Source organism: Corvus kubaryi, unplaced genomic scaffold (genome assembly GCF_017639235.1).
Source record: "Corvus kubaryi isolate FWS band 111438036 unplaced genomic scaffold, C.kubaryi_AGA036_p1.0 64960, whole genome shotgun sequence".
NCBI classification, from domain to species: Eukaryota; Metazoa; Chordata; class Aves; order Passeriformes; family Corvidae; genus Corvus; species Corvus kubaryi.
In genome coordinates, this window is record NW_024581643.1 from 93,307 (window position 1) to 109,331 (window position 16,025).

A 16,025-nucleotide genomic window follows, 5' to 3' on the forward strand; every position below is an offset into this window, starting at 1 on the left:
TATGGTTTATTATGACTTAAATTATCCAAGTGTTGATAGATTGCATAGAGTTATGGGGCCTTGGTTTTATTTAAAATTCTATTCTGTGCTCTTGTCTGTATACATGTTTTTGTGTGTGTGACTCTCAAAAAATCTGTTTTTTTAAAGAGGACTTGTCTGACAATGAGGAAATGTTCCCGAAAGAAATAACAAAATGGAGTTCCAACGATCTGATGGATAAAATTGAAACCCCCGAATGCGATGATGTCCAGGGTAATTCTTTTCCAAGTACAAACTGCATGTGCTGTTTTACTGTATTTCCAGGCAATTGTCACAGCCTCATTGTGAACAAGGTAAAACTTGTTATCCTTGTCTCACAAAGGGAGAAGCTGAGACAGAGCATAAAAATGACTGCCCGGTGCTGCCGAAAAAGATTTGCTCAGTGGGAGCTGGGATAGATTTTGATTCTCTTTTATTTTCCATGTTGGTTTGGCTCCTTTGTGTGACAGCCAGGATTCTCTCATATAATGATGAAATATCCCAGCTCTGTCTTGAATGACTTGAATTTCTCCTGACTCTTCTTTCCCTTTGCTCCATCCTTTGTTCTTGACTGTATCTGCGTCAGTTTTATTTTCTGCTCATCATTATGAAGTGATGAAAGGAATCGGTAGCTCCTCAGCCAGAGCGATTCACGGTGGAAGGTGACACTCAGGCTTTCTGGTACAAAGTCAGTCTGTGTAGGCACAGATGTAGGAATACATCAGATCTCTACTCCCCAGTGTAGTTCAAGCAATTCCTTTTATTTTCCCACAAACCAATCATTTCTGACAGTTGTGCAGGGATTTCCCATTGTTGCCATCCTTAATAAAGCAGCGGTACCAGATCTCTGTAATGAGAGAAGAGCTCACTAATGTCCTCAGCTCTTACCCAGATTATGAGAAATTGCTGGAAAATAAATGACCCAGCATTGCCCAGGCTTCTCAGGTGGAAAGAGGCAAGAAGGAGGGAGAGGATGATTTGGTGAAATAATGAAGGAGATGTGAGGCATTGGAACAAGCAGTGTCTTTACGGAAGAGTTTCTTTACCGAAGAGCATCTGGCAGTGCTGACATTCTACACCTCTGTGTTTCCAGGTGACTTGTACCAGGAGACATCAGCAGAGTACCGCGTTGGCTCCAGCGTGGAGAGGCTCAGCATCATCGAGGTGAGTGCTTTGGCTTCTCAGAACAAGATCCTTCGTTGGTGGAAGGTCTCTGTGTGGGATAAACGGGTCCCTTTGCTGTCAGCAATGTCTTGTCTCCATGTGCTGCTGAGCCCCAGTAACACCTGTGTGTGTCCTTTTGTACTTCAGATTTAAGGGATTTTTCTCCCATCTTTTGAACATCATGTAGAAGAAGCTGTGTAGTTTGCAGGCAGCATCAGGTATCCAGCTGGAAAAAACTGGTAGTCCTGTGGGGATCAGAGCAGCTCGAGGCTGGGTAGGGCTATCCTGCAATGCCAGATGAGCAAGTGTGGGAGTGGGAGAGCACATTCCTGCAGCACCAAGGTGCAAAGGACAGCACTCAGCTGAAGCCCACAGTGTGGAGCTGCTCAGGGTCTTGTGTGGAAACCAGTTATAGCACAGCCTGTGTTAGTGCTCTGGGCTAAATAATAAATAAATAACACCACACTGACCCACCCCGGTTTTCTAGACTTGTGAGACACCCCGGGGTGACTGTTCCTGTCCTGCCCTTACAGTAGCTGCCTGTCTGTGCTGCAGAGGTGGTGCAGCTGCTCTGCAGAGTGCCTATATTATGTCTGAGTGGTCCATCAAAGACAATGAGTTTTGGAATTACTGTTTGTGCCAGGCTCTAAGTTCACAGTGGTTTGGCTTTTCCATAATAGAATGAGAGCTCAAGGGCCACGAGGAGAGTGGGTGGCTGGGAGGGGAACATCTCTGGCCACCTCAAAATAGGCAAGTCACAGCCCTAAGATTTCTCTTGGAGCTCAAGATGGTGTGGGAACCTTGTCTTCCTCAGAGGGCTGTGCAAACTCAACCCCCTCCTGTTTCTGCCTTCATTTTAGAAAAAGAACAGACTTCAAAGCAAGATGAAAAAGACAGTTATTTGTAGTTGTTCACAAGCTGTCTGCTAAAATAGTATGAAATTCCTGTGCCACCAATTGCAATGATTTTCAGGTTAAAAGCTTCCCTCACCAGAAGGTGGTTCAGGATTTAGGTGTTTTAAGAGGCTCCAGATCTTACAAGGAAGTTCTAAATTGTTACCTCCACCCTTAAACGAATCAGCAGTTCCCCACTTCCTTCAGAGCAGAGGGTAATGTACTGAAAGGTGCCTCCAAATCATTGCTGATAAACTTCTGCATGACCTGAGCATGGTGACTCATGTCGTTCTCCAAATGAGCACTTAAAATACTTGTCTGGAAGCAGAAGAGGTGCTGAGACACTTTGAGGGCTCCTCCTGTGCCTCCACCCAGGGAAAGGTTCACTGTGCAGGTGCTAAAACTGGACTCACAGAAGGTTTCAAGAGCAGCCATGAGTACGGTGGAACGGCACTAAATAATTAAAGGCCGTTCTTATGCAGGAGGTCTGTGAAAATCGTTTTTACAGACTTGGATGTGAATTTTAATACCTCTGGTGGGCTGTGTAGTAAGACAAGCTTTAACAGTATCTGGTAAAAATGTAATCTAGTTGTTAGGCTGCTAATGTGTGCCTGGGCATGCTTTCCTCCCACCAGCAGGCCTGTCAGGGACTCAATCGCTGCTCAAAGGACAACAGGTGACTAAAGATGCTAGAATTAGAACAATTTGCCAAATGGAAAACGCTGCTGCCTTCCACCCCTTCCATACCCCCTGTCAGTGGCAACAGGGAGTTGCTCAGGATGTTCTCAGGTGTTGTCTTTGCTAACCCAGGCGTCAGGTACAGGAGGGTTTGCACAGATCTCAGAGGTGTGGGATGGATGATTTGAGTCCGTGTGGGAGCTGTAGACACTGAAAGCCCTGGTAGCAAATAGATTTTAAAAATAGTTACTGCTCTGTTGTGTTACAATATGTGCACATGGATGCTCTTGTACCTGCCTGGGGTGTCAGGATTGGGCTTACAGCTCTTCTGGCAGGGCATTAATGATAAGGGTACAATTCCCTCCTTCCCCCAAATTACAGCTTGTGTGTTTAGGCAAGGAATTGGTTCAACACAAGAAGCAAATCATCTGGGCAGCCAGATTAAAATCCCTCACTGTGCTCATGCAGCAGTCTCGCAGCCACGTGCTGGCCATTCCTTGGGTTATAGGGCCATCAACTTTTTTCAGTTCCTCTCTTGCAACAGTTTAAGCAAATCTGAACTCTTATTTATAACTTCTGTGTTAGGCAAACATGCAATGGCTGATCTTCCCACAACTTCTCAGTAACTTGCCGCTTGCTGACCTGTTTGATCTCATTTGTTAATTTTGCTGAATGTGTTTCACTGCAGCTCAGCACCCCACAAAAAGCAACACCCATCTCTTATTTCTGTATTTTTCCACTCTAATACACACAAGAAATGTCTTTACTGCTGCCATGTTTTACCTGGATACAATTTTATGTTGGTTTTTTTTGACTTTCAGCATTCCTTCTGCTTCTGACGAGTCAGGCTGAGGCTGTGTGTGCATTTGTGCATGCACAAGTGTAGGATAAGATACCTGGAAGGAGTACTCAGGTTCTCAGCTGTTGTATTCTGGTGTATCTAATGGCCTTTGCCACAAATTAATTTGCCATAAATGAAGTGCAAGTCCCCCCTTTGAAAAATGAGTGTTTCTGTTTCTCTTCCATCCCCACCTAGGATGAATCAGTGCAGCCATTAATGCAGCCAAGTAAAATCCATGTCCTCCTCTTGGTCCTCCACGGAGGGAACATCCTGGACTCAGGAAGTGGTGACCAGAGCTCTAAGCAAGGGGATGTCAACACCATCACAACTGTGTTTGACACAGTGATGAGGGTGCATTACCCAGCTGCTCTGGGACACATTGCCATCAAACTTGTCCCTTGCCCAGCCATCTGCTCCGAAGCATTTTCCCTGGTGTCCAGGTAAGTTGATGCTGTTTTATCATGGAGTGGGGGTTTTTGGGGGTTTTGTTTTGTTTTATTTGTTTCCCTGAGATGTTCTGCATGTAGCACTGAAAGCTCTGGCCATGCTTTGAGAATGCATTTATTAATGTACCAGCAAGGCATTCAATCTCGATTTCATACTTAGCTGGAGTGAATACGGTAATCATGCAGCACAAGTTCTGAGATTGATTTATTCTAATTAATCCAATAAATACTGAGGATTTAATTCCTTGTCTGGGGGTTGTTCTGTCAGTGTAAGTGTGTTGTCCTTGAAGATTTACGTTTGATGGGAGGGAAAGATTTATTAAGCTCTCACCCATTCACAGAGGAATAAATGGCCTTCCTGTCTTGGGGCTTTTTTTATGAACAACAACACTTGACTGTACTGTCTGCAAGTTGTTTTCCCCATATTCCCACTGTCTCTTGCCCTCTTCAGCCTCAGCCCATACAGTTATGACGAGGGCTGCCTGTCCAACAGCCAGGATCACATTCCCCTCGCTGCGCTCCCGCTGCTCGCCACGTCCTCCCCGCAGTACCAAGAAGCCGTGGCCACTGTCATTGTCAGAGCCAACCAGGCCTACAGTGAGTTCATCAAATCCCAGGAGGGCACCTCCTTCAATGGCCAGGTGAGCCAGGGGCTGCTCATGCCACAGCCAGAGGAAGAATAAATGAAGCAATTTCCTTCTGAAATTCTCTCTTTGCCTTCAGTGTCTCAGGAGGGTTGGAAGCGTGGCAGTGTTGGGCTGCAATAAGGAAGTGTTGTGCTTTCCATTTCTTTCTTTCTGAGAGGGAGAGATTAGTGCTTGTGCGCTGTCCTGAATCTTTGGGATTCAAAGCAGTCTGAGTTTGTGTTCAGAAATGAAGCTCCAAAGCATTGAAGTTAATCAGGTTTCAGTGTGACACACCTTGCCCGAGCAGGAATGCTGCCTTTGTTACTAAACATGGTCTCTTCCCCATTGCAAACCAAGGCTGTTTAAGCATTCCTGGCTTTAAAGGACCTTCAGCAGCTCGTGCTGGAGCTGTTGCACCCATGGGTTTATTTTTTGAGACTGTGCAGCTGCTGCACCCCATAAAGAGCATGACTGAGCCTCACACCTCTGAGCAAAGTGACTCCCCAGCCCCACGAGAGCAGAGACATTGGAGGAGCTGTCACACTGCACTGCTGTAGCGTGGTTTATCCATCCTGAGCTTCTTCCCAGCCAGCCCTCTCCTGCCCAGGCATCTTGGTGCTTTACTGTGCCTGCCTGCCTATACCTTCAGAGGCAGGACAGTGTTATCCCCTCAGGATACAAATGGGCAGAAGCTTTCCTGAGCTAGCACGGATAGCTGGCAAGGGAGATCCAGCTTGGTTTCCTGAGTTAGCACCGGGATCAGAGCTCTGTGTTACTGTCCTGTCACTCCAGTTGGCTGGTAGGGACTGCCAGGACACCTGAGCTGTGTGAGAGAATGGGAGTCTGCAGGCAATGCCAGATTTCATGGGCTGAACAGTTATGGGCATCCTGTTACTCCAGCTTGTCTGGCTGTAATCCAGCGCTCTGTCCAACCGTTAGTTCTGAACTGAAGTCAAGGGACTTTTTTTTAAATTTCTTTTTTATTTCTCCTCCTTCTCCTCCCCTGCTTCTGTTGACTGTCTCAGGTCTGCTTGGTAGGGGACTGTGTTGGAGGGATCCTGGGATTTGATGCCTTATGCTACAGCAATCAGACCGTGTCCGAGAGCCAGAACAGCAGTCGGCGAGGGAGCGTTGTGAGCGTCCAGGTAATGCTGGCTCCCAGTTCCTCCATGGACCCTGTTTTTAGTAAGGATCTCCTGAAACAACAAAGACGATTCCTTATCAATGGCAGACATGTCTTAAGGTGCATATGGGTGTCAGTTTGGGTGTGTTTGCTCTAAACAGGGACGTTTCAGCCTCTGGTGTGAAGTGTGAGGGAGTGGTTGAGCCTGAGATTCTGTATTGGCCTCAACTGGATCTTGGGGTAAATGGGGAAAGGAGGATAGGAGGGAGGTGTTACAATGTGGGTGTATTCTTAATTCAGCTAAATCCATGTACTTCAAATCCCAGGATACCGACCTTCTGTCTCCTGGAATAACAGTGAACAACAGCCACTGTTCCAGTGGCTCTAATCTGGAAGCCAGCAGACACCTCAGCAGGAGCAACATTGATATTCCTCGTAGCAACGGAGAAGATCCAAAGAAGCAGCTGCCACGAAAAAGGAGTGATTCATCCACCTATGAACTGGACACGATAAAGCAACATCAAGCCTTTCTTTCAAGGTAAGATTTAAGATTTGGAAGGAACAGATCCAGCAGTGTCCTGGAGCTGAGGGTGGTGCATCTGTGGAACCTGAGTGTTGCTTTGTCATCCTGTGATAAGCAGGGTGGAGGAAAACAATTTAGATTAGAGGGTTATCGATTTCAGTGTGTTGTATATGCAAATAAAATTAACAGCTTTCTTGCTGAGTGGTACTGAGAGAATCCAGCTTCTGTACTGCATCAGTGTTGCAATGGCAAGAAGCCCTTTGAGCTGTCGTGTGACAGCCAAGGCAGTCAGGGAACTGCTTCTCTGCTGTGCTGCAAGTGTGGGATGGAGGTCAGAAAGCAAATGGAGAAATCGTGTAAGGGAACTCGCTGAAGCAGAACTGGGAAGCCAGCATTGTTAATTTTAAAGCTTCTCTGAAACCTGATCTTGAGTTATTCTGTCCCCTGCCAGGGCTGCTTCATTTCACCAAGGGCACATCTCAAATTTGTTAGTCACTGCTGAAGCCCCCAGTATCACATTTTCAAGCTTTTTCAAATGGACTTTCAGAATGTGTCTGTTAACAGCAGTCTGTCCATGGCCACTGGTCATTCAGGGATTATTTCTGTAAATCCAGAGGATTTTTCTGGCTGAATCATCTTCTTCAGCCTCTGGAACTGGACAGCCCAGACCTTTTTCTCCTGCAGGCCTGGAGGAACTGCAGTAAATATGTTCTTAATCCCTCTTCCCTCATGTCCCAGGAAGTGGGGAGCAGTGTCCCCCACAGCAAACCCCATTACCTGCATTGCAGCTGCGTCCAAGGCTGCTCCTTTTGCCCTGTGCTGAGCTGAAGGCTTCTCCTGCATTTCTCCCCCTCCATCACTACTTGGAGTCATTTCTTCAGCACAGGGACTTCTGTTGTCCTGCCACATCAGGGCCCTTTTGTAAATGATTTATAGGAGAGAGAAGGTGTCGAAGTGAATGTTGTTGGTGCACAGAGATAGGGTATTCAGAAAGACAGCTGCATTTACAAAATCCACAATAAGGTTCTTGGCTATTTCCAGCAGGTTAATAAAAGGCAATCAGGCTCTTGTTTTTGCCTCCTCAAAACAGTCTCCTGCATCACAGGAGAAAATATGAGTCATGCAAAAATGTGCTCATTCTCCTCCTCGTTATTGACCTCAGGGGCACAGACTCAGTTAAGGAAACCGGGCTGGCATCTTGATGCATTTTTACACCTATTTTAGAATAAGTGCTGAGCCTGATGGGGATAATGGATTGCTCAGTTTGTTGTTCCAAATAGCTTTGTGCTGATCCTTCCTGTTCCATCTCTGAAGGGCTGTGCCTGCACCCAACATGCAGCACTTGTGGGTCCCTGGCAAGAATTGTCAGCATTCAGTGGGGTGACAGATTGGTGCATCTTTACTTCTTAAGAGTTTTTATGTGTTTTTAAATGTCCCTTTAGAACTTGGGTTAAAAATGTCTGGCTCTTCCCAGAACTCAAGACCAGGATTCCCTCAGGGAAAGGGGCAGGTTGAAGCTGCAGTAGCAGCTCTCTCTGCATGTCTCTCACTCAGCTCTGTGGTGCAGGGGAGGCTGAGGAGCAGGGATTCACTCGTTCCCTCCTGTATGTCAGCAGGACGTCGCTCCCACGCCCGTCCCTGGACCTTGTTCTCCCAGCCAGCACCAGCAGAATGCCCTGTTGGCCTCTGCCACCAAGGAATGATTTTTTCCCATGCAAAAACCAAGCCCTAGTGTGACGTGGCTTCGAACAGGAGGTTGGCAGAACAGAGCCAAGTTTTCCTCCTGGGCTCGGCAGACGGGCAGCCTGGCAAACGGGGACCTTTCTGTCCGTGCCCACTGCAGATTTCAGCCTGTGCCAAAGACACTCATTTTTATTCATGTATCAGACCTACCCACTTCTCTGGGATAATGCCCAGCAAGCCAGAGCAGCATCTGGAGATTACAATCACACATTTATTTTTAAATTCAGTCCTTCTGCACAACTACATTATTTCTGGCTGTGCTGTACTTGTATTATTGTAAATGAGTTGATTTGCTTCAGAAATCCATACGCTCTTGTTTAATTAATGCACACAGTACATCTGCTGCTTTTTAAAGGGAGAACAGGGCACTGTAGGTTGCTTGGAGCATGATGGATCCAGAGTTCCCCTTGGCTCTCATTTCTTTTGTTGCTGAAAAGACGATACCAAGTTCCTGGCAAAAGGAGAGAAGCTGCCCAAATTGCTCAGTGCTGTGCCTGCTCTGCTTCTTCCCTTCCCCACGAAGAGATGCTGTGGGAAGCTGTATGGAATACACCAAAACCCCCTGCACCCATCCTGCTGTCGGGATAGCTTTTCCTCTGGTGCCTTTGTTGGAATCCCGTCGCTGTCACCCTCCCTTCAGCAAAGCTGAGCGTGTCCTAAATGACTTTGCATTCCTCACACACAGCAAACTTGATGCATTTCATCTTGTTAGCTAAAGCAATTGTAGCTCCACCGAAGGTGGCTTGTTCTCAGATGTGTTTCAGGGCTCTGCAGCTGAGCACTGTGATCTCAGGCAGGCTCGTTTGCATCACAGGAACAGGAACAGGCTCGTTTTAGCTGTCACTGCTGTAACCTCCCGTTCCTCCTGCATTTGACACCACTGTTTTGACTCCCCGTGATGTGTGTGTGTCTGGCATAAGTAACTTATCATTCCCTGGCTGGGAACCGGGAGAGCAGAGCCGTGCATGTGCGTGTGTGCAGCTCCAGAGGGAACATGACAGCGCAGCAGGAGCAGGCGGAGGTTTAGCGTCCTTTGGGAATGGTGTTCAGCAGAGGAGCTGTCTCTGGCATGATGTGTTATTTGCTGTGGCAGGAAGGCAAAGTCTGCGTGAAGCCCGGTTTTCTTCCCCGAAAGTGTGAGCGTTTGCAGCTGCTCCTGGGCTGAGTGGCTGTGTCTTGAGGGGTCTGTGAGCAGCTGCTCTGGTGCTGAGGGTGGTGGGGAAGAACAGCCCTGTTTTGGGATCACAGCAGTGCTGGAGTGTTGGTGCCCTCAGAAGTGGCCATGATGAGCCAGAGCTGTTGCACATGAGGATGTGACAAGTGCTGGTCACCACCCAGGGTTTTGTTTTGGGGCCACAGAGCTGGCAGGAGACTGTTGGATTTGCGTCATTCCCAACTCCAGGCCAGTAAATTCTTTATCCAACCCAACTCTTACGGGATCCATTTCTCCTACATGTTTTGTAGAACCTGTTCTGATGCTTTTTAAAGTGTTTGCAAACACCCTCTTAAAGGCACTGCTGGTACTGCCTTCAACTCTCTGCTTCTAATTATAATGAGACAACCCACTACAGCTGCCACTGGAATCTGTACAGCCTGGAGAGCAAAGGAATTTGCAGCTTCGTGCTTTTGGGTGGGAACAGAAGCATCCCAGAAAGCCTTTTGTGAACCAGGTTATCAGTGTTACACATCTGTCATTTTGCATTCCCAGATCTAGACTGTAAAGAAGCAACTCTCTCTAACGTGGGGGTGGATTCCCAGCATTTTCACCTAAGTGTTCCTGCTGCTGCTTCTTCAATGTCCAAGGAAAATGTGAATTTAAATCTCTGTGTTAAACCTGTGCATTGCCCAGCCTGCACTACACAGCGATGGAATTTTGCAAACATTTTTTCCACCACAGAGGTGGAATCTGTCGAACAGATTTGGCACCTGAGAGAGGGAGGAAAAGCTGGACACGTTTGATACAGTAGCAGCAACCAAAATTTTAACTCCTTAAAGAAAAAGCATTTTGAGGAGATGGTGTGTAAATGAACTCACTTGAAGCTTGCATTTGTACATCTAAATTATGCCAGTGCAATGGGGTCATTGTGGGTTGATTAGCACAGTTCCTTCACTGAAGAGATAGAAATTATATCCGCTGTCAATCACTAATCCAGGCTTTAATTATGAAAACACAGAATAAAATTCTGACTTTATTTTCTGTTCTTCTCCCAGTTTACATTCTAGTGTCCTGAGAAACGACCCCACATCCAGGCGATCCAGCAGCTCCACAATGTTGGATGGAGGAAATATTGGGAAGTTTGACTTTGAGATCACCGACTTCTTCCTCTTTGGTTCTCCCTTGGGTCTGGTGCTTGCACTGCGGAAAACTGTAATTCCAGCTCTTGACAGTAAGTCCTGATGCAGACTGCTCCCTTGGTGGGTGGTGTAAGCACCTCCTGCTGCAATTGCAGGAATCTGGTTAAAGCCAAACATTTCTGTATCATATTTATTGCACCGTAAAGAAGCAGATCTCTGTGTGCTCTATGCACCACCGATTACATGATTTCCAAACGTGAAAAGTACTGGATAATTCTTAAGTCTGTAAACATTGTAATAACTTGTTTCAGTTGACTGAACTGGGAGATGAGGGAGATGATAAATCCTTTGCAATTTTGTAACCCGACAGTTGTCCTTTTCAGAGACAAATATTTACTATATTCTAAAAAGTAGTATTTTGAGACTTGAGGGATTTTTTTTCTTTGTCTTTTTAGTCTTTCAGCTCAGACCAGCTTGTCAGCAGGTCTATAACCTGTTCCACCCTGCAGACCCATCTGCTTCACGCCTCGAGCCTCTTTTGGAGAGGAAGTTTTACCTTTTGCCCCCCTTCAGTATTCCCCGGTACCAGAGGTTCCCGCTGGGCGATGGCAACTCTGCTGTTTTGGGTAAGTCCCTCTGGATCCACATTAGCTGTTTAAGGGGTTACAGCCACATTTTACATGAAGTTATCCACACAGTTGGGAATGGTGAGAAAGAGGATTGGCCCTGCAGCATTAGCCTTGCTCCTGATTTACCAGAAAAGGAATTTTCTTCCAGTGAAATCAGTGCCTTGTGTCCCATGTGCCCTTTGTTTGTCACACAAGGGCCTCCAGCTGCTGAGGGTCATCAGGTGGTGACCTCTCTGTAAAGGCCTCTGTTCTACACCCAGGCTGGTGCTTGTGATTGAGAGTGAATGAAACACAACTGAGTTGGCAGAATTTAGGACTTGGAAGGCCAGTGAAGACTGGAAGGAGCAGAGTCTACAGTGAGATGATGAGATGATTTACTTGTTTGCATCCTGTTTGTCTTAATATTTGAATCATGCAGGGCTAAATGAAGAAGACTGTATATCTAGAGCTGGATAATTCTGGTGATCTTCTAAATAATTTTAAAGTTGAAAATCCAAAGAAATGGTCTTCTATGTATCAGTGCCTTTAAAGATTGTAATTGCTCAGTCTAGAAGTCTGATTTGTTAAATGGGCACAAACTAAACCCCATGTTTAATGAAGTGAATAAAATGCTTTCTGCAGGCCCCACTCACTTGTCAAATTTAGCCAAGATCTTGCTGCAACACTTTTAAAAATGGATCCACCCACAACTGCATTTGTACCCAGGCCAGTTACAACAGCTCAGGGAATCTATAGCAACTTGAAAAGCAATTTGCTTTTTGGGTGTATTCTAGGTATCAGCTGCAAGGGGCTTATTTCAAAAAAATGACAGCTAAACATCTTACCTTCTTTTTCTTAAATACATCCCAAAGCCCCTGTTCTCACTGAACCCAGAGGTAGAGGCCCCATTGATACTAAACCTGTGCTCTGGTTATCATTCTGGACAGCAGCAGGAATATTAGAGCCTCCCTGGACCTCTGAGTTGGCTGTATTTGGAGAGACACTTGCTATGCAGTGAAGTTAAATGGCAATTAGCTCTTCTGTGAGAAGGGCAGAGTGATTGCAAAACCTCCAGGTCTGAGCCTTGTTATTTTAAGAGATACTGCTCTGCCTTGATGAATAAAACTGACAAAAACCAGCTTTAAATTCTCTTTTCCTGTAAGACAAAGCCTCTTCATTTTCTTATCAGAAAGTAACAGGCCATTCCTTTCCATTAGAGTCAGTGTTGCGATGGACACACTACCCAGAAGGACTAACCATGATTCACCAAGCTGCTCCTGAAGTTAGTGTTCACTGGAGGGCACTCCAGAAAAGTTAATTGCTGCTATAATTAAGCTGTGTGTTCTGCTGATCATGTAAAATCCAGGTGCTCAATTATAATTGGTTCTGTACAAAACCTTGTGTCACACTGCTTGTGCACATCTCCTCATGCACATAGCTTTTTTGGGAGTTCACAATTCAGAAAGCCTCTCAGGCTGTTTTTTCCCCCATTTTCCCATCTGTACTAAATGCTGGTCCCTGTTTCATTTCAGTGAACTTGCAGAGTAAAATCAAACTCACATCCCTGCGTACTCCTGTGCTTTGCACTGTGTAGGCTGTGAGTCTGATTCTTCCCTTACGCCATATTTTTTTCCACGCGTAGTAAAAAAGATTTCTCTGGATCTGCTGTGTATTGATGGATTTGGCTTAGAAGGGGGTGAAGATGCCTCCCTTTTGTTGTTGAAATGCCATCGTTGTGTTCTCCTCTGCTCCCAGTTAATCTCTGATGTTGGTCTGTTTGGAAATCACCCCTGTTTTGTTTCTTTTACTCTATTTGAAGGTTGTCTGTTCATTGAAGACTCATAATTAAGTGCTGGGGTGTAACTGTTTGTATGTTTAACACTTTGTGGCCGCATGTCTGTTGTTCTTTGTCCTTCTGTTATGTTTTTTTTTTCCCCATCTGCTTCTAGTTGAGACAATCCAGAACAATCCCATCATCCTCATGGAAAGTAGCCCTCTGGGTGCTCTCCAGCACCAGGACAGCTTCATGGAAACAAGTATCCCTGTTCCCGTACTGAATTGGCAAGATGTTTCCAATAAAAGTGCTGGTTGTGCTGAGTGTGTGTAATCTACACTTTTGTATTGTCTGTGGTGTTGGGTTCTTGGGGTCCTTTTTTGGAGATCACACTGTTGCCTCCTGGAGTTGAAATCTTCGTGCTGTGTCTCAGGCTGTGCCACACGGAATAACCACTGGGGATCACGCCTGGATCTGGGAGAGCCACTTTGGACACAAGGGCTTGGGATTATAAACTCTGTCCCATTCTGGTGTTGATGCTGGAAGGGGAGCTGCTGCCATGCACGGACTGGTTTCCTCTGTGGTGCCTGTGCTGCTGGAAAGAGGCTTTGGCAGAGACAGTCCCAGGTGACCCTGCTCATGTGGTGCTCACCAAGGGCAGGATCCCTCAGGAAAGGGTGTCCTGCAGTGTGCAGCTCCCCAGCAGCCATGAGCCACCGTGCCCAGAAGTCCAGTTGATGTCCATGTCACACCAGATTTTGTCCCTTTGAGTATTTCACGTTTGGACGCTCCTCGTGGCTCTGCTGAACACAGCACTGAGGCTTTCAGACCCCAGGGTGGCTCTGCGTGTTGGTTATTTTAAATCAATTTCTCATCTCCTGCCTTAAAAGCAAAGTTTGATGCATTTGTTTTGCCTTATTTTCCATCATCAGTGCTGCATGGCCTCATTTATTCTGATTGTGGCTGGTGCTACATCTGCAATTTTGATGAGACTTGCCTTTGTTTTGGTTTTTTTTCTTCCCTGCGTGTCTCACTTGCCCGTTCTCGTTCCTTTCTTGGTGTTTTGCATTGAGAGCCAGGTTCTGCTGCCCTGTTTGTCTTTAACAAGCTGACCCTCACTGTCCCTGAGCAGTTTGGGCTGTTATGTGGTCATACAGCACAGCAACATTGCTGAGTTTTCCAGGTGGTCTCTCCCTCTGTCTCCTGAAGGTGGAGAGGATTTTTAGGTGTGCAGTTGCCGTGCTGCCTGTGCTGTGAGGTTCTGTGACAGAGCAGAGGGAAAGGATCTGGTACTATTGGTTGATTGCTTTGGAGGTCCCTGATGAAATGCCATTTCACTGTGAGCTGATACTGCCTGTGGTCAGGACAGAGCTTGCAGAAGCATCCCTTGCCCATGGCAGGGGGTTGGAATTAGATGGTCTTTAAGGTCTCTTCCAACCCAAAACATTACAGGATTCTATGATTCTCTGTTTTTCACATTGTGGGTTAAGAGCACAGCATGTCCAAGCAATTCTTGATGTGAGTGTAGCAAGTGCTGAATCCCAGTTCAGCCACTGGACTGCAGGAGATTTCCAAACTCACAAGAACTCGTGGACAACAGAAATCTGTTGCTCTTGATCTCAGGGCAGTGACTGCAGAGTGCCCAGCACTGACCAGTGACTCCAGTGCAAGCAGGGCCTGGCCTGTGCTGAGCAGCTGGCTGGCTTTTCTGTATTTTTCAGTCTTTTTGTTTTTATTGAACCGTGCATATTTTTTGATTGCTTTCAGTACTTCCCGCTTTGGTGCAATAGCTCAGTCCCCAAATAGCACATCTCAAAATCTGTCATTCAGGTACCCCAAGGACTTGCCTGAGAGGATGGCTCAGGGCTGTTCCCTTATAAGAATGCTGAGAAATGAGTCTGTAAGCGAGAGAGCACAGTATCAAAATGAGTATTAAAGATTCTTAGGTAGGCCAAAACCAAAAGTTTTTTGGCTTCCCACGTCCACTCCCCTGGAAGTGCAGTTAAATCTTGGGTCGTGGCATGGGTTGTGCCATGTGGTTCCAGCAGCAGCAGGTGCTTTGCTGGGAGGGTGCTCAGGGCACTGCTCCAGCCAGGCTCCTCTTCCTCGCTCTGGTGCAGTGGCCCTGAGTCAGCCCTGAGTCACAGTACAAAGTGCAGTAAACAAGGCACCTCTGTCCCCGTGGCTGTCAGGACCTGAGCTGTGGCTGGGGATGCACCTCTGCAGTGCAGGAGACTTCCCATGCTCCCATTAGGAGCACCTGGCTGCAGGTGCTGGGGTCAGTCTGTGCCAGCGTGGCAGCATCTGTGACATCCCACCCTGGTCACTGCACTCCCCAAAAAAGCCCCCTTGGTTTCAAAACTGCTGCACAAGGGAGGTGGTGCAGAGAATCCATGAATTCAGGAAATATGCTGTTAGGTTTGTGGGTTCTTTCTCCAAGTCAGGTCTCAGGATTTTCTTCGGAAGTTGCTGTCACTGCAGCTTTGGTGTGGAGGAAGCTTTTCTGAGGGGGTTGTAATGCATAAAACAGGTTTTTCTCCACATTTCCTGCCCTGCCTTTTCCTGGCCTACGTTTTTCTTAGAAACTGCCCTTTCTCAGGGACAGAGGGTGTGTAGCCTGGGGAAAGGGAAAAGCACAAGAGCAACCTGAGTGGGCAGGAGCAGGGGAGCGCTGCTGTCAGGTGGCACCTCATCCCCTGCAGAGCAGAGTCCTGCCCCCAATGCAGGCAGTGCTGAACTGCACAGTTCAGTGATGCTAAAACACCTCCAGCTTTAACAGGAGTGGGAATTGTTCCTCTGATGGCACCAGAATGGGGCTGGAAGGGCTGTTGAGGTTGGGTGCATTTGCTGTGAATTCTTTGTATTCCAAAATCCCTGGTCCCAGAAAAACAAGATTGGCTAAAAAACAGGAAACCCAAAATCCCACTGTTTCTTCCTTTATTCACTTTCTGAGTTCTCAGAAACGAGTTGAAGTTCAGGCAGAGCTGAATGAAGATGGGCTAATGGAGTCAAAGCCATGACCACCCCAGGCAGGACCATGCTGGGCCCAGCCTTTTCTCCTGAACTTGTCTTCCTAATTCAAGCCACAGGTGCTTTAGGTTAAGGGATTGGAAGGAAGTTCAGGTTTCTCTGGTGGTTAAACCTGAATCTGGCGTTTTTCTTGACACAGACAAAGCCAAACCTCTCCTTGCATCTGAGGGGGATTCAGGGAAGCTGATGGTCATCACCTGTGTTGGGCCACTCATTTGGCAACACAAGAGCAGGAGCACAGGAGGCTCTCACAGGCAAGAGAA

The 16,025-nt window shown here is 46.8% G+C and overlaps 1 protein-coding gene across 2 annotated transcripts in view; it reads left to right on the top strand.

Annotated features, from left to right (window-relative positions):
- The window catches only part of LOC121672782 (membrane-associated phosphatidylinositol transfer protein 2-like), a 91,796-nt gene extending 78,727 nt beyond the window's left edge, over positions 1-13,069 (top strand). Inside the window, exons 8-16 of one of the 2 annotated variants that reach the window (XM_042045633.1) lie at positions 148-252; positions 1,112-1,182; positions 3,790-4,034; positions 4,492-4,681; positions 5,692-5,811; positions 6,116-6,327; positions 10,267-10,442; positions 10,806-10,976; positions 12,176-13,069. In XM_042045633.1, the coding sequence (XP_041901567.1) occupies positions 148-252; positions 1,112-1,182; positions 3,790-4,034; positions 4,492-4,681; positions 5,692-5,811; positions 6,116-6,327; positions 10,267-10,442; positions 10,806-10,976; positions 12,176-12,276 (1,391 nt within the window). In that variant the 3' untranslated portion in view covers positions 12,277-13,069. The remainder of the gene's footprint in view (positions 1-147; positions 253-1,111; positions 1,183-3,789; positions 4,035-4,491; positions 4,682-5,691; positions 5,812-6,115; positions 6,328-10,266; positions 10,443-10,805; positions 10,977-12,175) is intronic. The other variant, XM_042045632.1, reaches the window with a different exon arrangement.
- Positions 13,070-16,025: the final 2,956 nt, after the last annotated feature.